Source organism: Bufo gargarizans, chromosome 6 (assembly GCF_014858855.1).
Source record: "Bufo gargarizans isolate SCDJY-AF-19 chromosome 6, ASM1485885v1, whole genome shotgun sequence".
In the NCBI taxonomy this organism is placed as follows: Eukaryota; Metazoa; Chordata; class Amphibia; order Anura; family Bufonidae; genus Bufo; species Bufo gargarizans.
In genome coordinates, this window is record NC_058085.1 from 98466019 (window position 1) to 98490927 (window position 24909).

The 24909-nt window shown below is 43.4% G+C and overlaps 1 protein-coding gene across 3 annotated transcripts in view; it reads right to left on the reverse strand.

Moving 5' to 3' along the window:
- Positions 1-24909, reverse strand: part of SOGA1 (suppressor of glucose, autophagy associated 1) — a 76322-nt gene that overhangs the window by 11820 nt on the left and 39593 nt on the right. For 2 of the 3 annotated variants that reach the window (XM_044300020.1, XM_044300018.1), the window contains exons 6-13: positions 24759-24890; positions 21271-21396; positions 20041-20271; positions 13688-13777; positions 13221-13373; positions 10011-10256; positions 3788-3847; positions 83-153 (exon numbers count right to left, since the gene is read on the reverse strand). In XM_044300020.1, the coding sequence (XP_044155955.1) occupies positions 83-153; positions 3788-3847; positions 10011-10256; positions 13221-13373; positions 13688-13777; positions 20041-20271; positions 21271-21396; positions 24759-24890 (1109 nt within the window). The remainder of the gene's footprint in view (positions 1-82; positions 154-3787; positions 3848-10010; positions 10257-13220; positions 13374-13687; positions 13778-20040; positions 20272-21270; positions 21397-24758; positions 24891-24909) is intronic. The other variant, XM_044300019.1, reaches the window with a different exon arrangement.

Sequence of the window (24909 nt, forward strand, 5' to 3'; positions counted from 1 at the left end):
ATATTGTTTATTTGATTATGATATTAAACACAACAGTGATAATCCACATGCCGCTCTACAACAGGATGGAAACTATCTTTACCTTTTTAAATTGGTCCCAGTGGCATCTATGTCACAGTCAATATCTTTATCCTGCATCTCGTCATTGAGTGCCTGGAACAAAGCAAGTGTAGCCCATTAATATATTCACATTACACGGCTTAGGAGATCAAAGGAGCCTGTCTACAGCTGAAGAAAGCAAGCTCTAGCCCTGTGCTGCAATGCAGGGCGACAGATACAGAGCAGAACTTGATAAAAAGTCTTTCAGGCCATCAGAAAAAGTGGTAAGCGGAGTTCATGTCTGGCAGCTGAAGGAATGGATTGGGTTACTGTATGGAGCAGCTGTTTCCTACTGATTGTAACCTATTCCCATGACAATCCTATGGTCGCTCACCACAAGTGAAGCATTTTCCGTCAGCTTTACGGTGAAATGACAGCAGCGACAGCTTTCAAGGTCACATTCGCTTTGTGGCTATAACATGATCCATTGTGCATCAAGCCACTTTGTAAAATGTATCTAGATCTGATGTTGACCTACACGTTTCCACCGATACCTATTGCTTGTGGGTGAGGTCTGGCCATTGCATGTTGCAGCCCAGATGCGATTTTATAACTAGGGTTTACAGGTTATGTACAGTATAATTATAGTACAAGTGCTGCTCAGCAATAATTCCTCAAGATTTTTACCTTAAAAATGAATTTTCACTCCTGGACAGCTACATTTTAAAAGTTTTTTTTTTGTTGAGATTTTGATACCGAAGACCTATGCTCTGGATGGGTCATCAGTATCTAATCAGTGGTGGTCCAACATGCAGGACCCCCGCTGATCAGCTGTTTGAGCTTGTGGCCTTCTCGCAGCTCACCAAGCACAGCGCTGTACATTGTATATTGGCTGTGCTCAGCCCTATTCACTTCTGAGAGCGAGACCAAGATCTGCCGTTATACAATGAATGGAGCTGTGCCCTGGTGAGGACAGAGGGCTGCGGCACTCACAGGAGCACTGGTGCCTTCTCAAACAACTGATCGGCGGGGATCACAGGTGTCGGACCACCATCGATCATATATTGATCACCTATCCTGAGGATAGGTCATTGGTATCAAAATCTTGGAAAACCCCTTTACGTAAATTAGGTCCAAAATTCTGTGTAGATTAATTTCTTAATGAATGACTACCCCCCCCCAAAAATTAAAATACCTTAAGGGGCTATTATGTATGAAAATCATACATAATCTTGTGCATGACAACCTCTTTCTAACAAAGCTAGAACTGGCCTTTTACCTCCTATGGATCCAGAGGTCTCCTCATTCATTGCTGCAATTACTCTGCTAGATTTATTTCAAGCTGTCAACCTAGGGGACGTGTCCTTTCTGCTGCAGCTGGCGGCAGTTGAAGGATGGAAGGATTTCATTGAAAAACCCAGTAGCTATGATACATTTTTTGTTACATGCAATTACAAAAGTATTAAGATCCAGGCGCTGGTTTGAAAAATGTAGAATAGTTTTCGTGGGACAAGCACTTTAAATGGGCTGTCAACAATCTTAATTTTCAGATTATATTTCTGGGGTCCATGCTTGGTACAGCAGCATTGTCAGTTTTAAAGATGCTACAGTACCCCTCTAAACTACACATCCCACCATCCTCTCTCAATTAGCACCTCTCTCAATGTATCAGTGCCGACCCCTTGTTACCCCACTGCACAAGTCCCTGTACTGTATATGCAAGGTGAATTAAAATTAAAGGGGTTGTCTCATCACAGACAATGGGGGCATACCCAGCGGTGGGACCTGCACCTATAAGACAATGGGTGCATATCCTAGTAATATGCCCCCATTGTCTGTGATAAGACAACCCCTTTAATTCTTTATATTTTTTTCTATTCGCCCGAAGCTTGGGTGCACGCGCAGTTTTATCGGAGCTGTTCTTTCTAATTACGCTCGCTATGATTGTCAGAAGAGCTGAGGACGCGTAATTACGTGATCGGGGTGGGTTGTGGAATAATACTGCTGGGGAAGGTTATGCAAGTCCAGAAGGGGTGCAGCTTGAAATGTTGGGAAGAAGAAAGTCACATCCCTCATGAGGTCTTGACAATGAAGCATATGTCAAGCCAATGAAATACACATACAACATCAAGCCTGCCAACAAGGGGGCTGCAAATAACATAAGGCTTACACATTTTGAATCAACATACATTGCAAATGTTTTAATTATCTTCAGAACTGTAAATTTAAAAACCATTTCCTTTTGCAAGCACGTCTTTAAATACAGCTTTACGGAGCTCAGAGTGCTGTTATTCTGATACAGAGCTCCGGACAACCTTCATTGCATTGAATCAAAGTTCTGTCCACATTCAGTCACCACTAGGGGGCACTTACTGTACTGCAAATGTGTACAAAGTGATGCCTTTTTTTGTACATTAGATGAGATGTCTGGCCATCTGACTATTTGGAGGGTAGTTGGTGATATACACAGGGCATAGGTAGGGGTGGGCGATATGGATGATATGCGATATAAATTTGGCCAAATGATAGAGATTTTGTTTATAGAACACGGCATGTGCCGCTCTCGGCGTACACCAGGTGATCCTGAGTCGGCACAGTGGAGAAGGAGGGGGTCCCTCCCTCCCCACTGTGTGCGGCTGCCGCTGACCACCAATGAGAACAGAGAGTAGGAGGAGGAGGAGGGACTGTGGCCACTGCGCCACCAGTGAGAACAGAGAGTAGGAGGAGGAGGAGGAGGAGGGACTGTGGCCACTGCGCCACCAATGAATATAGTTAATATGCCTGAATACAAACGTAGCCTGCATGTGCCGGCAATATCCCATACCTGGCCTCTATTACTACGCACCGTGATCCGCTGCAATAAACCCCCCAGGACCTGGGGGATTGATTGCGGTGGATCACAGCGTGCAGTCATATAGGCCGGGTATGGGATATGGCCGGCACATGCAGGCTACGTTTGTATTCAGGCATATTAACTATATTCATTGGTGGCACAGTGGCCACAGACTCTCCCTTCTACTCCCCCTCTTCTAAGTATTATATTAATTGCGGGCCCCCCTCCACATGATTAAATCATTGGTGGCAGTGGCTCCAGGGTGGCAGCTTCTGATCGGAGCCCCAGCAGTGTAATCGCGGGGCTCCGATAGGTTACCATGGACGCTACTGAAACCCTGGCTGCCATGGCAACATCCCTGCTGCTGTGTGTACTATGCACAGAGCAGCAGGGAGTGTGTGAAGTCCTATTTACCCTAATAGAGCTCTATTAGGGTGAATAGGACAAGGGTTCTAGCCCCTAAGGGGAGAAATAGTTATTTATAAAAAGAAAAAAAAAAAGTTTAACCCCCCCCTTCCCCGAAATATAGAATATATTGCGATATATATATAGCACATGCTTAAAATTATATCGAAATATAGATTTTAGGCCATATCGATCACCCCTAGGGTTATAGACTGTTTTGTAGGCAACAAGGTTATTCACTTGTGCAGTTGTCCCTTTGACATCACATTAAGATATAGGGACATGCAGGAGTAAAATTTACATATTTTTCGGGTGTTTGCAGCTGCTTTTTTCTCTCTAATTAATTATTTTAGAAACAGCTCATATAAGCAACAACTATTGTTATATTAAATTAGAGCTATTTGCCTCTGATACAAATAATGAAGTGCTTGCAATGATCGAAAGGTATGTTTTTATAGAGAGGTTTCTAAATTTGAGTATGGCAATCTATCAGACGCATACAGTTCATACCTCCTTCCAGCATCCACTCTTCCTCTCTGGGCCTCTGCTCACCCAAGAATTCTCTTCTTTCTATTTAAAAAAAAAAATATAATAATAATAATAATAATAATAATAATAATAAATCACATCACAAATAAGCATGCTGGTGACTTAGCCAGGTACGGATATTCTGTCTTTTATACTTTTTCATAACTTAGGCGGATCCAACGCCGCTTCTAAATGTAAGACTGCTTCATAGCTGTCTTACATTTAGACCATTTTCTACGCCTAAAACAGTCCCAGTCGCAGATTGCGGCGCAATGGACCTTTGTGCCGCAATCTGCTCCTGAAATACGCCCAATATAGGCATATTTCTGTTTCATAAAAGACCCCCATTGAGTTTTAAGTTTGGCTGATCTCCCTTTTTCAGGCTTGCATATTGACTTACAGGGTAGCTACCTATAGGTGGCAGTAGAGAGGAAGTTTTCTTCATTCTGGAGGAAGGCCAATTTGCATACTTTTCCCCAGGGAGCATTGCCTGCAGGAATCCCTCTATCACATCTCTGCAAGGAGAACCAGTGCCCTCCGAGAGGTCACATCATGGCTCGTGAGCGTCACGGCTACACCAGATCTCAGCTTCAACTGAAGATGGAAATATCTCTGAAACTCTACAACTTAATAGGATGGATTCTACAGGGAAACACTTAGCATTTTTGAACAACTGAGATCTATAGGAAATGCTTTTATTAGACTGATGATTTCTAATGTTACAGTTGTGGTTCTGTAGTATGGGGCAGCAGGTACTGTGTGCGCTGTTATATGCTGCCTCCATACAGCGCAGTATTAGGACCCCATATACGGGGAAGAATACCTATGCAATTTAGCGGCCGATGGGACAGCTCGTCATTTTTTATAGGATTCATATGGAATTTGTAATACAGTTGCCTACATAAGATTACTATATAGCGATCTGTACACGGTAAAGAATCCTTTCTTTCTGCACATTACCTGCTTACACTGTACTTAGTGTACGGACACTTTACAGGTCACATTTGGCGTCCTACATTTTCTGATTTACATAAACACTACAGACGGTTTTATACAGAGATCTGTGATGCGCTGCTCCGCCACACGGAAGATAAAGCGATGGCATGACATGTTATTTGACACTAGCCTCCCTGCCCCCACCTTTAAATTTATTTTCTCATTACAGAGCACTCTGCTAATTAGGTGTAAAATGTTTTATTAAGCCCTGCTGCCGCTATTACGAGAGTGGATAAGTATAACCGCACAGTAATGGGCTATCGCTAACTCCACAATCCCAGACACAATTTATTCCATTCGGCAGCCGTGGAGAATTTGACATCATGCGGCGCTGGGACTCCGCTCCATTCCTGCGTCTGACGATGGAGGGATTTAAATATATTTTGGCAACTGTAGGTTTCACAAAACTAATCCCATCAAAATTAGGTTATTGCTGGGTAGAAAATGCCAACACATGGAAATGACGAGCGCCGTGGGGATTACTAAGTGGGGATTAGCCTCATTGCAGCGGAGGCCGTCCATGTAGAAGGCTGATTGATTTATTGCTTTAGTCCATAAAAGACATTTATTTCTGGGGAACAATGAATTTGCTTGCATGTCTGTATGCTTGTACTCTGTATGTATGTACTCTATGTATGTATGTACGGCACTATTGCAACCATTTTCCGATTGCTCCAATGCATTTACAATGAAAAATGAAGCGATATGTTTCTTTCTACGTATACATACGTGTATATGTATGGAAACCACAAAAAAATTATGTAGTCTGATCCTGCAGGCATCCCATCGCCTACGTCTTTATTTCATATATTCGGCAGGTTGGTGATAAATAGGAGATTGATGGAGTGAGACTGCAAGATCAGAATACATAGGCTTTTATAAGATTTCAGGTCCCCCTCCATGGTGATCAGGGAGAGGGCAGAGCTCAGTCTGCTCATGTATTGTATGGTCAGCCATTCATCTGCATGACTATCATGTAATACTACATTCCCTCTGCTGTGGTCACCGCAGGGGATATGTATGGAGAGAAGCAGTTTTCTTCGGGCAGATGATCCTGACCGGCTGCACTTTGCTGCTCACTGGGTTGTTTTCATGAGACACCCCCTATAAATGGAATCTGTCACTTTGAGCATAGTGTATGACAGCCAAAAGCACGTGATAGAGCAGGAGGAGCTGAACATACCGATTTAGGGTACATTCAGACGACTGTATGTGTTTTGCGGTCTGCAAAATACAGATACCAGCTGCGTTCATTCCGCACACGGGCAGCCCTATGCTAAAAATGCCTATTCTTGTCCGCAATTGCAGGGCCGCGGTACGGTGCTGTCCGCATCTTTTGCGGCCCCTAATGAAATGAATGGGTCCACATCCGCTCAGAAAAATTGCGGAACGGATGTGGACCCATAAATACAGTCGTATGAATGTACCCTTATAGTTTTGTGGGAAAAGATTCAGTAGAGATGTGTTTTATTCACTTAAAGGCTATGTACACCTTCGGAGGCAATAATTTTTACGATTGCATGTTACAAATTTTTGGCTAAAAATCTTTTTCTCAATTGGCCTCTTAAAAACTAGCAGAAGGACCCGGCTTAATGTTTGTGTGTGTCGTTAAAAAGATAAACAGTATCCACTATAACAGTGACATCTACAGTACCCCACCTCGCTAACAGCAGAACCTCCACAGCGGTCTGCCCCCTTAACAGTAACATCCACAGCGGCAGTCCCTTTATTAGTGACCTCCACTGTACCCAGTCTCATTAACAGCGATTTCCACAATAACCCGCCCCCTTAACAGTGACCTCCACAGATCTCTATTGCCTTAAAATGTGACCTCCACAACATCCCGCCCCATGCAGTACAACACCATAGACTATCATTAAAAAAAATGTCGCTCAACACATGTAGCAGTGTAGTTGTGCCCTATGTGTCGTGCGACACAAGTCGTTGTGTAGCCCTAGCCTAAATCTGACCTACAGCAGTGAAGAAAAATGGCTGGGTTGTTATGGAAACCTGGAGTAAATTTGTGTCACATTGTGCTGGTCATCTAATAACCCTTATCTCTAAATTACTAAAGGGCCATAAACACATATTTAGGCCACATTCTTATCAGTAAGATAAGGACTGAGCTATAATGAGTGTTTATAACGTCAGAGAGCAGAGATCAGGAGCCCCCCAGCTCCCCAACTGACGGAAAGAGAAAATCCAAAAGGGTGCTACTAGAGCATGCCAGCTCTGTACAGAAAAAAAGGACTCCATATTTTTAAGAAAGACAAAAAAATAAAATAAAATCTTTAGCTCAAAATGAATGCAATGCCCTAATAAATAAAATAATGTTCCCAAAAGTGTACATAGCCTTTAAATCTCTGCCCCATCTAGGCTTAGGAGTCCAGTGGGTAGTCCTATCAGTGACTGACAGCCATCTTTCCACAGTCATGCAGAGTTAAAACAGCTGTCCGGACTTTTATCAAGCGATGGCTTATCCTGAGGATAGGCCATCACCAGCTGATTAGCGATGGTCCAATCCCCCCGAACCCATGCCGATCAGCTGTTCTACGTATTTGCATCAGCACCAGAGCTACATAGCACAGTCATCATTGTAGAGGACAGCGCTCGTCACTGCAGCGTGCTGTCCACTACAATGTAGAGATTGCGGTGTAGTTCCAGCGATGGATCTACGCAGAACAGCTGATCAGCGGGTTGCAGGGTGTCAGACCCCCACCAATCAGCTAGTGATGGTCTAGCCTGAGGATAGGCCATCACTTTAAAAAGGCTGCACAACCCCTTTAATAAGCTATACTGAAAACTATATATCAATCTAATCAGCTCCTCCTGCTCTCTAACCGGCTGTCCACAGCATTTATAAGGCGATGGGTTCCCTTTAAGGATAAACGTTATGTAGACATTACGTAGCATCCACTTTGTAGGACATTGAGGGTATTTAGAACACACTGGATTTATACAGAATAGCGCGCACCGGAGGAGGTTTGTAGTGGAAGCATTCCACCCAGGTGGCTATACTGGCTGATAACCAAGAAACAACCAGGCAGAAGAGGACAGCTCAAGGACTTCAATGTAATTGGATTTTTATTTTATATTTTTAAAACCCCTTTAATCATTAAATGGCTCGTCCCACACAATCCTTTGTACAGGCAACAAGTGATCTCTTAGGCTGGACACCTGGTTGGAGTGGGCATGTATTATTCATACCCGTATATCACTAGTGGATATCCCTGTGACATCTGCTTACACGGAGGCCCGTGGAGCACCGTCACCACCCAGCTGCACCAACCTTGTTCAGATAAAGAATAGAAGGCGCTGAGGACACTTCTAGCACATTGACTCCAATTAAAACAAATCAAATGGGTCCTTGAGTGCTCTTCTTCAGTCAAGATTTTGAAAAGGCTACCATGACCGTGCTGGGGGGCAATCAATAGGACACGATGGCAGCTCTTTTGGTCTGATGCAACCCTGCTTCACTAGCTAGAGGGCCTAAATTGTGCAGATTTTGCCACTTGAAGCCTGGGAAAGCTTGGAGATTACCAATAAGAATACAATTCCAGCTCAGAGGGAATATCAGCCAAATGTAACATGTACACACATAGGCAAAATAGTAACTTAACACCAAAAGCTTGAACTAAAGAGGGCATGTGACGTAGCTCATCTCCTGCGAGAACAAAGGCTCTAGCGTGCTGAAATTCAACATGCCCGATCATTCTTTTCCACTCCCCTGACATCTGCCCTGTGTACGGCCAACGTTCGAGGTTGTCTCACACAAACACATTCTACAGGTTTCAAACCAACCGCTGGATCTGAAAACTTTTGTCATTTTATGTAATTAAAATTTTAGCGCAGCCACAGAGTTCTTTAATAAAAATTATCGGCATAGCGCCACCTGCTGATAGTTTTTTTTTTCTTATTTCTTTATCTGATTCGCTGAGATGGCCGCACATGCTCAGCTTCATCCTTCAACTGCCTCCTGAGCTGTGATAAGGAGACAGCTGCAGCAGAAGGGGCACGCCCTTTGAGCTGCCAGCTCGATATAAATCTAGCAGAGCAATTGGAGCAATGAATGGGGAGATCTCTGGATCCGTGTGAGGTGCAGGGCTGGTTCTATGTTTGTTAGAAAGAGATTATCATGTAATATACGATGCCTTATTTTTATGTTTTTACATTAATCATGGGATAACCCCTTTAAGGGATATTCCAGACTTGGCAAATAAAAGGATATTCTTTGTGTAATAGAAAGATATATAATTCTGCAATATACTTGTATACATCTCTGCTTGCTGTCATTCAGTATGAACCTTCACTGTTTACTTCCAGTGAATAAGGCCAGGGATATGTGGTGATGTGTCCCATGCAGCAGAAAACTATTTTAGAGCTGCGATTTGGCTTTAAAATACACAGCAAAGTCACATAAAAGTCACATTTGACTTGCATAAAAAGTCTTGTGCGACTTGCGACCTGTGGCACAAAATCCTCCAGGTCTGGATTTTTGCGACTGTTGCACCATGATACCACTGACAATCAGATGTTATGTCGCACGACACATTTTGTTGTGTAGCCCCAGTTTAAAGAGTGTTCCGGCCATGCGATGGGCGACTGTAACGAGCCATGATCTATGCAACCATCGCATGACCCGAACAGATTGATATCCACTAGTAGTTAGCAATGAAGGTTCCTACCAACTGATCGCAAGCAGAGATCTTGAAAACCATGAGGATTGGATACAAGAAGTATACTGAAGAATTACACAACTTATTTTTACAAAGAATTTTAACCAGAATACCCCTTTAATAGATGCTGACCCCTGAATCTCATTGTATAAAGCTAAAAAAACAAAACAAAAACAACAAAAAACTAAACTATCATCCCTTGCTGCAATGCATTGTGATAATTTGCAAATAGTAGATGTTTTGTTAATGCAGAAAAGGAGTTGCCAACACAGGAAATTGTTAACGACCTGAATCATGTGAAATCATGACTGTAGGTACGAGTCATCCCGATGATTATTCACACTGTATTCAAACCCTCCTGCTGGAAATGGCTAATGATCCGCAATCTACTGCAGTCTTAAAGGTACAGTAATGTTTGCCGAGGATAATACAGGTTCACGTAAGCTTGGTATTATAGGTAATCCTCAAGTGTGCGCTCACTGTGGTGGACTTGTCCCCATCATGCCCCCCTCATTCTGTCATCGTCCTCTCACCTGGTTTAGTTTATTCTGCAGCTCTTTGACTCGCTCTTCCGCCTGCTTGCGCTCTTCCTGGAAGCGAGCCAGCATCTCCTCCTTCTCTTGCGCCCAGTTCTTCTCGCTGACCTGCAGTTGTTTTGTGAGGTCCATGACGGCACTGTAGGATTCGGCCAGAAGATGCTGGTGATCCTCTCTTTCCCGCTTGAACGCGGCTTTGATATCTGGTGAAGCCCTGTCTGCCCCAAGTTTCCCAGATTCCAGCTAAAAAGAAGAACAATCAGGGATTCATCATCTCAAGGCAACAAACAAATAAGCTATAGGACAAAAAAAAACTAACAAAAAACAGACATGTGACAAAAAAAAACGATTATTTTCTGCACTTTCCAGGTCCCCAAATCATAAGCCTTACTTCCTTTAGAAAACACAGAGTTAGAGAAGATTTCCCACAGGAACGTTAGGCCATGGAAATTCTTCTTGTGCCCTGGATTCTGGGCCAGCATGTGCAAAAAACAAAAACTGCTATTTAGATAAAGTATCTTACAAAAACGGCTGGTCGAAACTGCGCATACACGACAGGCCTCATGAATATCCCCAGACATCATTGCTTTTGTCAAGAAGAATGGCTAATGTATAGCGAATTGACTCCTAAAACTCACTTTACACCTCAGGTCTGAACATATCCATATGCCCTCAATCACCTGGCTGAGGACAAGGAGTCTGGCGGGTATACATTTTTTGCAAATGTTTAAGAAAGAGCAGTGTACCATGCTTTTCTCTAAACCACAAAAAACATATAATGAGACGTATACATTTTCTTTTACATTGGGACCAATAGGCGAGATCCCACTGTATTGCTATATACTGTCTTGCGCCGGAGGCATACGGATAGGTCATTAATATCTGATCGATGGGGGTCCGACAGCCAGCACCCCTGCCAATCAGCTGTTTGAAGAGAAGGCGGAGCTCATATGAGAGCTAGTTCCTCTTCAAGATTACACTGCACGTCTTCTGGGATGGCTCGTGGCACAGTGTATTTACAAATGAATGGGACGAGCACTTGTACTTACACTGCGCAGCCACTGCAAGCGAGCCGATGCGCAGTGAAATCTTGAAGAGGAAGCAGTGCTCGTACCAGCACCACCTCCTCTTCAAATAGCTGACCGGCGAGGGTGCCGGGAGTTGGACCCCCACCGATCAGATACTGACGACCTATCCTGAGGAAATGTACAGGCTGCACAATCCCTTTAAGTTTCATTATTAAATTGTCATACTACACGCGTCATACAAGCTATGAAACTGTAAGGAGAAACCGGGCACTACTAAAGGTTTACACAACTGCGGCCTGTGGCCCTGTTCAGTCACCCCCATAAAATCCATCATGCGCAGAGTCTATCCCACTTCATGAATGGCTATCATTTTCCTAGTGACTTCTCTTTGTGACGCAGTGATCATGTTTCCGGACTCTCCTACTGCTGGAATGACTATCACATTTCCAAAGTCTCTCACATATCTGAAGCAGATCATTTATCCGTGACTAACGCGCTCACTGGACTATGAGGGACCATCACACAGCGGCTCAGTGACCGCCTGGTCATGTGCGCAGCGCTACACCTACCTGACTATCCCAGGACACAATCGGAAACTAGCGTCTTTCCATTTCCATCCATCTATGATTTACTGTATAGCTGACAACCAGCAGCCATACATGTATTATTAATACCGCATGCTGCTGCTCACAAGCTGTTATCCTTGTACATAGGTGAGCAATAACAATACACAAGGGATCCGTTACCGACCCAGGGCACATATACAGTGGCAACGAAGAGCAATGAGGAGGCCGGGGAGCTTCAATTTTAAGTGGTACTAATAGTTGGAAAAAATAAATAAATTTGCATTGAAAAGAATTAAAAAGTGTGACCGCTGCTACATTCAATTGTGATGGGGATCCCAGACAGTCAGACACTTATCACCTACCCAGTGAATATTTCTAGTAATGGGATAACCCCTTTAATATATAAGCTGTAGATAGCGACTGGGGGCAGATAAGCTTTCCATAAATATTAGCTGTAGGAGTTTCTAGAACATAGTGTAATCTTTTACAAGGGGTTTTCCAAATGGTCTATTTCTTCCACTTTTGTGCATTCACTGTGTCTGGTATTGCAGCCCATTCTCATGCAAGTGATTGGGACCGAGCTGCAATACCAGATACAACCCATGGACAAGAATCGTACCATCACAGCAATCAGGCTATGAAAACTCTGGGTGTGGCCCCAAGCCTAAAATGTCCAATTCACCAGCTTGCTTAGCAAAACTAAATGAGCAGATAGGCAGCTGTCTGTTTCAGGGAAAGCCACCAAGCACTCCCTGCACATGTCGTCTTTGAAAAGAGATCATTATAGGATATAATTGGTAGTTTTGCTTTCAGGGATTGTAGAGGAAGCAGCTATTTTGGAATCAGAAGCCACGGTTTAAAGAGACGCTGCAAATCTGTGATTTTAGGATAGCTGGCAGAGGAACAATGCACTGGTAATATAGGCAGGAAGCAGAGGTAAAAGGGTAATACCCACGGGGACACGAAGGCGGTGATGACACGGGATAAATACTCAGACAGGAAAGGAGAGCGCTGTGATGTAAAAGCCAAATGAAAAGAAACAAGACAACGACAAGGAAATGCGCCTGTACGTCCAACGTTGCGGGGAGGAACAAGGCGTCGCTGGCAGTACAGCAGCAGTGTGTACAAGGAAGGTGCGAACATGAACACTTCTTCTGACCAATAATCGACCTGTAACAAGCAACAATTGTGTTTCCCTATTGTAGGCGCATTCTGCAGTATGCAAATGTAATGCATGGAAGGGAAAGCGTTTGCAAATTGTTCCAGCCCCAAAGGCAACCTTCTTAGGGTAGGTTCCCACTTGCATCAACGGATCCAACAGGCTGTTCAGGCAGAGAACCGCCTGCCAGAGTTCACCGGATCCTGCCTAGCCAGATACTGCATTCACTGCCAAACCTCACGAAATATGATGGGATCTGGCCACTTTCTGGGATTTCACAGGAGAGCAGCCGGATCTCAATATAGGCTGGTAAGGATTGGTGAACCCTGGCAGGCTGCCAGATCCCATTAAAGCAAGTGTGAACCTATCCTCACTGAAGATTTAAAGTGGCTTCCATTACATGTTATATAATATACATAGGTGTTCCCACTGTCTACGTTAATCAGAAACCAACCTTGAGTTCAGTTCTCTCCATCTCCCAGGCTGCTTTAGCTCTAGCAAATTGCTGCTGAAGCTCATTCATTCCTCGTCTCTCCTCCTGCAACTCATTGCAAAGGTCTTTCAGGATCTTCTTAACATCAGACAACGTCTTCATAGACTCTATGGTCTGTAAGGTAAAAATAAAAAATAAAAAAAAATAAAAAAATCAGGTCTATTGGTCAGATAATTAGACTACTGATACGTCTTGCATGCCTAAAAGCAAAGCCGACCACAGCATAAGTGCAGCTTCCAAATGGTCATCAATGGTCCTCCTAGGTGTGCCACTGTAGTTCTCCTAATTTTACTCATATACAAAGATGTGACAAATTTACTGTAAGACCTTCAGAGATCACTACAGTTAAGGAGATTATTTTTCTATTGGGCGCAATAAAGGTTAAAGGGAATCATTATAGAGGCTTTTCCACCTCGTTCTGTATTTACCATATTCTGCGGCCATGTTTCTCCATCGCAGGAGGGGAGGTTTAATTCTTCCTCTTCAATCAGCATGTACAGTTCTTTTACGCTATTTATCTAAAAGGTGGGAAAATAGGGAGAAAAGGAAAATAAAATCAGTGAATGTGTTGAATGTACACCAGTACAGATCCTTAAAGTACCCTAGTAACCAGTTCATTCCTTCAGTAATGACCATATGGACATATTCCCATAGGGCAATAATGTGAAAATACCTCAACAGGGCTGACATTGCCTTTAATCACAGGACACAATTCTGTTACTGACAATGCATTTCCAGAAGTTAAATGGATCCCCAGTGAGTTCAAGTCCCCCAGCTGGCCCTTCTTTTCGGTGGTTAGAAATGCTGTTCAGCTGTTCCTCAGTGACATCCGTATCGTCCCATGTCTTCAAGCAAATGACCATGGGCAAGGGTTCCCAGACTACTAACTTGCAATATGCAATTTAGCTCATCACATTTATAATCAGAGCCAATGGCAGACATGAGCAACGGTATACTTATACAGTTCCATATGTCTGAGGCACGCGGTTGGCAGCACATTTCAATTATAGATGCCAAGCGTAAGCTCTGTGATGTAGACGGTGCCTTATGTAGCAATATCAGTGTATGCTATATAGATCACTGCATAGAAAGACCATTGTCATTCAGGAGTCTGGGCGAGCTGGGGAATCACCCCCATGCTCAGGGGCATCTTATTACTTGCAATTCTTCTACTTAAAGACAACCAGTCACCTCTCCTGACACCATACTGGAGCATCTGTTCTTAGAACTCTGCACTCTCTCGGTCCTCTGTTATTACTCCTGGAAATGTACTGACAACAGAGTTTTACCAGACCACTTGTAAGGTGACAGTTTCAGAGTGTATGGGGAGATGCCTTAATAACAAAAAGGATGGTAACGGCAAAGATGTCAAGTCATACAATTTCAGGAGGACTTCCAGGATGCTTCAAAATAGTTAGTTCATGGAATATACTTTTCTAAAACAAACATGTTAGGAGAACAAGCAGGTCTCCTTTTTAGGGGTTGTCCCACCATAAGAACTTCTATCCACAGGTATTTGATCAGTTGGGGTATAACTGCTGGGATACCTAGAAGAATGGGGTGAGTCCTAGAAGTGCCTGCTGCCACTCCATTCAACTTTATGGGACTGCTGGAGATGGCCAGCTGCTGTACTTTGCTGCTGTCTGTGGCCCCACGAGTTGACTAGAGCGGAAGTGGGCATCCTGTGGATAGGAGAGATGTTCTTATGGTGAAACAACTTCTTTAAGGGGAAAACTACTAAATATATGTATATTTCGATATAAAAATCTGCCAATTTCTTTTTATTTTATGATATAGATAGATAGGACAGCCCCTATTATACCCCTATTATGAAGAACTCCGTGTCTTGGCAACATTGACCTCATGAAAAACTTAGAGGTTGTGCCGTGAGGTAACGTGTAAGGGTACTTTCACACTAGCGTTTTTGTTTTCCGGTATTGAGTTCCATCACAGGAGCTCAATACCGGAAAAAAATGGATTTATCCTAAATGTATTCTGAATGGAGAGCATTCCGTTCAGGATGCATCAGTTCAGTGTCTCTTACGTTTTTGGGACGGAGAAAATACCGCAGCATGCTGCAGTTTTCTCTACGGCCAAAAATACTGATCACTTGCCGGAATGCCGGATCCGGCATTCATTTACATTGAAGTGTATTAGTGCCGGATCCGGCATTAAGTGTTCTGGAAAAACAGATTCGGCTTTCCGGTCCATGCGCAGACCTTTAAAAATACAAAAAATAAAATAATAATAATAATAATAATAATAATAATAATAATAATAATAATAATATCGGTTCCGTTTTTCTGGAGAGACGGATCCGGTATTTCAATGCATTTGTCAGACAGAGCCACATCAGTCTGACAAATGCCATGAGTTTGCGACGGAACTGCCTGCCGGAATCCTCTGCCGCAAGTGTGAAAGTACCCTTATCCAACAGAAAATTAGTTTAGAGCTCTCATTAAGAGAAACAAAGCAAGAGTATTGCAGCTTTGATACCTTTTTAACAAAAATAGAAGTAATGACGTTACATAGCGAGCTTTCGAGACATCACCAGTCCCTTCGTCGGGCGTCCTACAAGAATATATGAAAGGACTGGTGAGGTCTCGAAAGCTCGCTATGTAACATCATTACTTCTATTTTTGTTAGCCATTAAAAGGCATCAAAGATGCAATACTCTTATTTTGTTTCTCTTAATGAGAGCACTAAAGAAAAAAAATATTTTACATTTTTAAAAGAAGCACCTGGATCTCAATACTTTTGCAGTTGCATGCAATAAAAAATGTTGTATAGCTATTGATCTATTCAATAAAATCTATCTGTATAGCGCCACCTGAGGTTTGTTCTTTTCCTTATTTCTCCGTCCCCCTCAATGAAGTGGCCACACATGCTCAGTTAGAAATTTTAACTGCCTTATGTTCTCTTTCACACAAACGATACAGATTCTCTCAGGCTGCGTTCAGTGAAACTCGCACTATTTCGCAAGCAAGTTCAGTCAGTTTTGTCTACGATTGAGTTCAGTTGTTCAGTTTTTTCCGCGCGGGTGCAATCAGTTTTGATGCGTTTTTCACACACGTGAAAAAAAACCTGAAGGTTTACAAACATCTAGCAACAGTCAGTGAAAAACGCATTTCATCCGGAAGCAGCCCCATTCACTTCTATGGGGCCAGGGCTGCATGAGAAACGCAGAATATAGAACATGCTGAGAATCTCACACAACGCAGAAATGATGTGTGAAAAACAACGCTCATGTACACCGACCAATTGAAATGAATAGGTCAGGATTCAGTGAGGGTGCTATGCGTTGCGTTCACGCATCGCACCTGAGCGGAAAACTCGCTCGTATGAAAGGGGTCTTAGAAGCTGTGGTGGTTACAGGGCGAGAGATAAGAAATGACCCTCCTAAGCTACCAGCCTGAAATACATCTAGCAGAACAATTGAAGCAATGAATGGGGAGATCTCGGGACCCATGTGAGGGACGGGGCTGGTTCTAGCTTTGTTAGAAATATTATCTTGTACTATATGATGTCTGATCAACCATGGCATAACTCCTTTAAGTATCTCTCTTCTCCGTGGAAGATTCTTCGGTAGCGCTGACCCTTTAACCCATTTCACCGTATCATTTGCCTCAGAGATTGTTTAAATGGCATATGCTGCTTTCCTGTAACTCTGAGCAGCAGATAATCAGATTGGTCCAGCGCTGTCAATGTAATCCACATTAGTCTAATACATTCCTGGCCGGGCTGCCTGCTGGTGAAGCTCAGCTAGAAAATAGGTTTAGTCCCATGCAGAGATTCATCCACAACAGCTGCTGTCAAGACCAGGAAAGACAACGCCTGAGGCAGCAGTGCCGCCCCGAGCCGATGGCTCCCCACCGAGCGCTGTAACAGCATCATGCGAGGAACGCAGTCTGGTTTATATATAGATCCCAGTGACTGGGCAGAAGACAGCGCTTTGTGATCGATCCCCCCCCTCCTCGGGTAGGCTGAACAGTACAGCTTGGGGACTCGATGACAATATCTTAATTATGGAGTGTAAACCCGTCGGCACCTTTAATTTGCACCCAGTATTTTGTAAGCCTTTGTTCACCATAAGGTCTTGACTGTTTTTCTAACCTCCACTCTCCGCTTAGTTGGCACAGCACACAACATTACCAGCCGAGCGCATCAACTGGTATTAGGGTGGCATGTTGTGATTACCCAGCTACTTAGCATGACAATATCCATTTGCCGGATAATGCTTGAAAGACACATAAGAAAGCCAATTAGTCAGCTTAAGAACAATTAGAGGCACGGAGTCCAGTAAGGAGACATCAGAGCCCGGTATGGGGCCTTACATGGCAGCTCTGTTCAGATATATAAGATTAAAATACATTTAGTTAATTAAGACTACAATGTATCCAAGCGGAAATGGGAGGAAGGGATTGGGGCGATTTAGCGGCACTCTTTTTTTTTTTCTCCTAATAAAAATGAATGGACTTTAAAAACAGAAAAATGGCGGCAGAAAAAGACCCCCTGGTCCATCTAGCCTGCCTTTCTATTTAAAATATCGTAGGATGAAAATGAAATCTTTATTGCCTTTTAATTTTCATCCTAGGATAGATACAGGTTTACATTAATTTACTCCCATTTGCTGGAAACTGGCTTGCGTTGCCTTCTGCAGTTTTTAAAGGGGCTGGCTCTTTTTGGACACGAAGATATGCCTTTACTGTTAGATACGTGCAGGTCCCACCTCTGGAACCTGCTCCTATCTCCAGAGCAGGGCCCCCTGAAATGAAGGCAAGCGTGCTTGGCCGTTTTTTTCGGAAATCCCATGTCAAACGTAGAATGCACTGCGCAGGCATCGCTGCATTTACCGCTATGGGACTGCCAGAAATAGTCGAACCAGCACCCAAAGCAATGAATGACGCGCATGCGTGGCTGCTTTCCATTCACTTCAGGTGCCCTATATTGGAGATAGGAGCGGGTCCCCCTTATCTGACATCCTGGGGATATGCCATCAATATTCTAGATGGGCTGCCCCTTTAAAAAGGAATCTGTCACCATTTAACATTGCCCTGACAGCAGCATAAAGTGGTGACCGGTACCTTGACCAACACACTGGGTCACTTTCTAGAACTGACCCAGTTTTGCAAAAATCTGTATTGAATATCTCCAGTGTGTGGAAAGTGCCAGCGTCTGCTTAATACACTGCACCAAGGAGTCCTCATATTTCATGTGCTCCCGGTGTCACCTCAACCCTTGCCATTGATTGGACCAGACATGTCAATCAGCAGTATGGGGCAGAGGAGAACCACAAGCTCATGAATGTGAGGACTGCCTGGTTTGTGCAGCATATTGTGTGGTCTCCAGTACTTTGTACATTTTAGCAAAATAACTTGGTCAAGTTAGGAAAGTGACTTCATCACTTTGTTCAGGGTACCGGTCATCAGTTTATGCTGCTTTCAGATAGGGCGGCATAAAACTAGAGAAGATTAAAGATTCCCTTTAATGCTTGCAATAGGCCAGTTTAACAGAAGTACATTACAGCCGAGACCACTGATCTACTGACCAGAACTTCCAGCATTATAGATCTGGTTTAAGCCAAGAACTTCAGTCATGATATGGGTGCACAAATGTGAAACTGGCCCCAAGCTTTTTATAAATGGACAAAAAAGAGGCCTTGTAGTTTTAGAGGAATGTCTGCTACCGTACTATACAGAAAATGGACCAGTAGGCTGTACTATACGGATATCCTAGATGTTCTAGGTTTCTAAAACTTGGAGACATGCAGGATGTGAGGACAGAACAGGATGCCTCAGATGTAAAAAAGTGCATTTACACCAGATACAAACCTGTTCTGCGAGGTTGGTAACGCTCCAAGATTTGGCACCAAATACACCAGAGAAATTAATTTATTTTGGGGATTAGATACCACTTCTGCAAACAATACATCCCGCTCTGGTCTGATATGTAGCACCCACCGAGTAGATCATGTTGTCAGATACAGTTTTTCCTTTTTTTAAGCATCAATACCCTAGCAGGCACATGGCAAACATAGCACAAGCAGGGAGAGCCTATAGGAAATGTAGTACACATATGTGCAGTGTAACAATCTCCACATTATACAAAAAGGATAACAAGGAGGATAGCCCCTGAGATGCTCTCCATTTACCCCATACTTCATCGGCAACATCCAGCCAACGATTTTCCCCCAGCTAAGGGGGGGGGGGATTTATTCTGTCTACACATTCTAGGGAGACCACTCAAGGCAGTGGGCAGCCATCTTCCTGGCATGACAGATTAAGTTCTAATGTGATTCTCAGATCCTTATCTTCAGTCATATCATCCAACCACCCCAACATGCAAGTCAATGGGGGAGAGAGGAAGTTGGAGCCGATATTCTATTTAAATGTGACAAGCGGCCATTCCAGAAATGACCCAATGGTATACAAGTCCATTATAACTGCTGGTTCTACTCCACACTGAGAATACTGGGCATTAGGACACACACTAGTTTTGTGTAAGAGCATCAGAATTCTGTACATGAGATGTAGAAATTAAAGCTGGGAGAGCCTGAGAGAGTCACGGTAGGAGAAATGTGGAGCAGAGCTCCCAAGTCAGCTCTCATTTTTCATTATTATCGGCTATAGAAATTCAGTTCCATTGTAGAGTTTTGCAGAAGAAAATTCTTCCAACACAAATCTGTCAATTGAAAAACTGTACATTCAAATAGAAAGGGACGTGAAGGCTTCTTATGGACTGCCTGAGTTTTACAGAAAAACAATATACAGTGCATACTTGCCTCCAGAAAGTCTTCTCCATCACCCTGGAGGACCTTGCCTTTCCGCCAACGTTGAAGAAACCACTTGAGCTTCATGAAGGTCAGGAAGAAACTCTGTTTAAACTGCTGCATCTCTTGCACCAGAACATTCTTCTCCTGGCTCCAGAACTTCTGCTCTAACCTCCTCTCGAGGCCCAAACTCTGGAGCTCAAACTCTCGTCTCAAAAGCAACTTCTGATGATCCTCTTTCAGCTGCACAAAGCATTTACAAAAAAGAAGGTTTCTATATTACTCAAATACGTAAGGTCAAAGGTTTGAGGCTCCTAACCAGAGGGTTCTGTTCACATCTGCTCTATAAGTCTCTCTTGGGGGGTTCTGGCAAACAAACTGTCACTTTTGACAGTAAAAATATCACAGTATACAGAGCTATACTTAGTATCAAAACAAAGGAACCCCTGAGGGATCTCCAAAATTAATGAGGTACATTGGGTGCAGTTTGAAGGTGATGTACGATGGAACAGCACAGTGTCCTGGTTTCCATCATAAATGGAAGCTGTAACTCAGATGGTAAAGGTAATCTATCGCCAGTGACCTCCCTATCCAACTGTTTGCATAGACACATAGCTGTGGTTCACCCGATATAAGCTCTGTTCTTGTTTTATGGTTGAGCCGAGATTTTGTTCGTAAGTTATGATACTTTGTCTAATATGCAATTAGGCATTTGGTGCTACCAGGGAGTCACTGCTGCCCCCAAGCTTCACTCCTTTCTGGGACCAGTCGCTACCTGGTCCTGTCAATTAAAGCATCAAGGGAGAGGCTGGCCGCAGAAAGGATTTTTTCTGAAATGCTGCAACAGTTCAGGGTAAAACATACATTAGTATGCTGTAGAAGCTACTTGTTAATTTAAAGGGGATGTCCAGGACTAGAAAAACATGGCCGCTTTCTTCTAAAAACAATTAATGGGGCAGACCCGTACTACCGCATACAGGTATATATATATATATATATATATATATATATATATATATATATATATATATATATATATATATATATATATATATATATATATATATCTCTATCTATATCTAGATATAGAGAAGAAAGTCTACTTGGAAACTGGATGTGTGGCTGGAGAACCATAATGGAGGGGAGACTTGCCTAAACTGGATCATGGGGATGGAGAGTGAACCCAATGGTGAACCTAATGTTATAGTCAAACTTGATGCTATGATGGTAACAGAAAGTGACCTGTGCAATCTTCTGGTGGAAGACATCCTCATCTTCTTTCCGTAATTGCCTTTCCTGCGACAGCTGTTCCTGCATCCCCTGGATGGTCTCGTTGGCATCAGACAGTACCAACTGCAGGTCTTTTATCTACATGGAAGACAACATTCTTACTATTAGGTCTTCATAAGACTGCATATTGAGCGCTGTTGCTTTGCAGGAACCATTATGTGATGCACATGCAAGACTGCTATAATCCATTTCTACTAATTAGAACTATAATATACACATTAAAAATAAGTAACATTTTCAGCCATCTCCCCCCTTCATCTTGTAAACCTACTAGGTATACAATGCATTCGGAAAGTCTTTCACTTTTTCACATTTTGTAATGTTGTGGCCCCACCCCATCAAAATGAGAAAGGGAAAACAAAATGTTAGAAATCTTTGCCAATTTATTGAAAAAGAAGAACAAAACTCTTGCAGTATTCAGACCCTTTACTCAGGACTTCGTAGAAGCACCTATGGCAGCGATTACAGCCTCCAGTCTTCTTGGGTATGATGCCTCAAGGTCTGCACACCTAAATTTGGGGATTTTCTGTCATTCTTCTCTGCAGGTAGACAGCCATTTTCAGGTCGCTCCAGAGAGGTTTGATTGGTTTTAAGGCTCTGGCAGGGCCACTCAAGGACATTTAAAGAGTTGTCCCTAGGTTGTCTCGTCAGTCTGCCTAGGGTCATTATCTTGTTAGAAGTTCGGCACAGAGCAAACTAGATCAGGTTTTTTTTTTTTTTAAGAGGGATTTTGATACTGATGACCTATCCTTCAATTAGTTTTAAAAGACAAAGCCTGGCAATCAATATACTATACCAATGATGGTGAACCTTTAGAGACAGAGTGCCTAAACTGCAATCCAAAACCCACTTATTTATCGCAAAGTGCCAATACGGCAATTTAGCCTGGATACTACAGTCCAATATAGTATATCTTCCAGATCAGATTTATTGAAGTCTGACGTTCACATACTGCAAGACTTACATATATGACCGTACGTATTTTGAGGTCTGTTAAATAAGTATTGCGTCCGTGTTGAGTCAGCATTTTTTTTTTTATTCAACAGGTCCACGGTCTGCATTTTGTGGCCAAGGATAGGACATGCTCTGTTCTTTTGTGGCAGAGACCTACAGATCATCTGTGTGCCTTCCGCATCTGTATGCTCCTTTCCTGCAAAAAGGTAGACTGTTCACAAAATGCATTCCCCAGACCCGTAAAGGTCAATGGGTCTGCAAAATGAATGCGGACGGCACACGGACTGCATCCGTATTTTGAGACTACGTGGTTTGCGGAATGCAAAACAGACACAGCTTTGACATGCCAGGATTCATTTAAGAGATGCTTGGAGGAGACACACGACTTTCCCCAGAATTACAGTAATACCTGCCACATGGGGTGGATTTTCAGTCTTTCCACTGCAAAATCCAAATGAATTACATGCAGATTTGTCGCAGATTTTACTGTGCATGGGAAAGTGTGAAATCCATGCACATACCATCATGCTGCGGACTTTAAAGTATCGTTTCAAACCACAAACCTAATCTCAGCACCACAGTTTATAACCACACAGGTTGACTAGAGAAAACAGTTCTGAGAGTGAAACGGTTAAATCAGTTGTTCAGCAGATTGGCGCATTTTTTCCATCCAGGGACGGATAGTAGCACTGTTGCTTGGCAACCAGGGCAGAGTTGCTAGGCAGTGCAGTGTGGGATACAGCCGGCACCCATAGGTTTGCACTGTTCTCATCGGTTACATGCATCACTGTTGCTGTGCAGAAAAGGGCGTGAATGTTGTGAAGGATGAGCGATCATCTACATCATCAGAGTCCAGCTCTGGGGAGTTCATCGTGCAGAACGGAGGCAGAAGGCATAGAAACAAGTAATACTGCACTAGGTCCACACGGTATAAAACAGGACAAGCCGCTGGTATGGGGGTCTCTGTCACAAACTGGTAATCATGGGGGCAAGGATTTTCTTCTAGACTTCCTGTTAATAAAATCAGCCGCTCCGCTGCTGGTAATGCACACCCTGCATTCAGCTACATGGCAAAAAGCTTCTAGAAGGGCATATGCCCAAGGTGCCAAGATGTCACTTGTTCACTCGCATTTGCAAGTTACAAAAATCTTCTAGGTTTCTCTTTAAAAGGCATCTGTCAGCAGATTTGTACCTATAAAACGGTCTGACCTGTTACATGTGCGCTTGGCAGCTGAAGGCATCTGTGTTGGTCCCATGTTCATATGTGCCCGTATTGCTGAGAAAAATTATGTTTTAATATATGCAAATGAGCCTCTAGGAGCAACGGGGGCGTTGCCATTACACCTAGAGGCTCAGCTCTCTCTGCAACTGCCACGCCCTCTGCAGTTTAATAGACAGGGCCAGGCAGTGTAAACGTCATCATTCTGTAATGGGTACCAGGGGTGATTTATCAGAGTTGCAAAAAGGGATTATTATTGGCTTTCGGCCCAGGGCGGCAGTATTTCTAAAACTGTGCAGTGGTGAAAGGGTATCGTGAATGGACGATTTCACAATGGTGCCATAAGTGATGTGAAAACTGCAGAGCACCAAGTCATTGATGTAAGAGGTAAAAGTCAGCTACAAAGGTGTGCAAAGGTAGACCGATACACTACAGTGGAGCAACGCATCGCCAAGATGGACCAGGGGCTACCAGATGTGTGTCAAACCCTACTGCGTATGGGGCTCTGAAGCAGGCGGATGGTCACTGCACCTCTGCTAAAGAAGTTGTATCAGCAGAAAAGGCTTCAATTATCGCAGCAATATCGGAATTAGACCTCCACTGATTGGCAAAGGGTTGCCTTCTCCAATGAGTGCCATTTTCTGCTTCAACAAAAGGATGGTATCAGACGAGAAGCATCAGAGAACAAACATCCTACAACCGTTGCTGGAAGATCACAAGCTAGTGGTCTACAGAATCTTTTTGTAGCAGTCTTTGGGCCCATCCATCCATATGGAAGGCACTCTCAATCGGTTAGGGTATGAATCCATCCTTGCAGATCTCGTACACCCATACAAGCTGATTGTCTCCCCTAGGGAGGGTGATATCTTACAGGAAGACAATAAGACATGTCACTTGGCTAATAGTGTCCAACATTGGTTAGAAGAGCATGACCAAGACTTCCAAGTACTACCCTGGTCTCCTAATTCCCCAGACTTGAACCCAACTGCGCATCTGTGGGACCACCGTGATCGTCATGTTCGTTCAATGGATCCTCCCCCCACACACCTTCTATCAGCTGTGGGACACACTGCAGTCAGTATGGCCCCAGATACCTGAGACAACCTACCAGGACCTTACTGAATCGCACCCAGCCCGGCTAGCTGCTGTCCAAGCTGGACACAGAGATTACTCTGTATATTAGATGGTGGTCATAATAATGCGACTCAACTGTGTATGACCACTTTCACACAACTGTTTCAGATAATACAGAAACACACAAACTTACCTCTGCAGCATAGGACTCATTGTCTTCAGACGGATAGCTTTTATGGCCTTTGGTCTGTTCAATATTATGATCGTTTTCAGTCTTCTCCCAACGAGTTCCCTCCTTCTCTCGACAGTTCCTACACTCAGGCTGCTGCATGCATGGGCAAGTT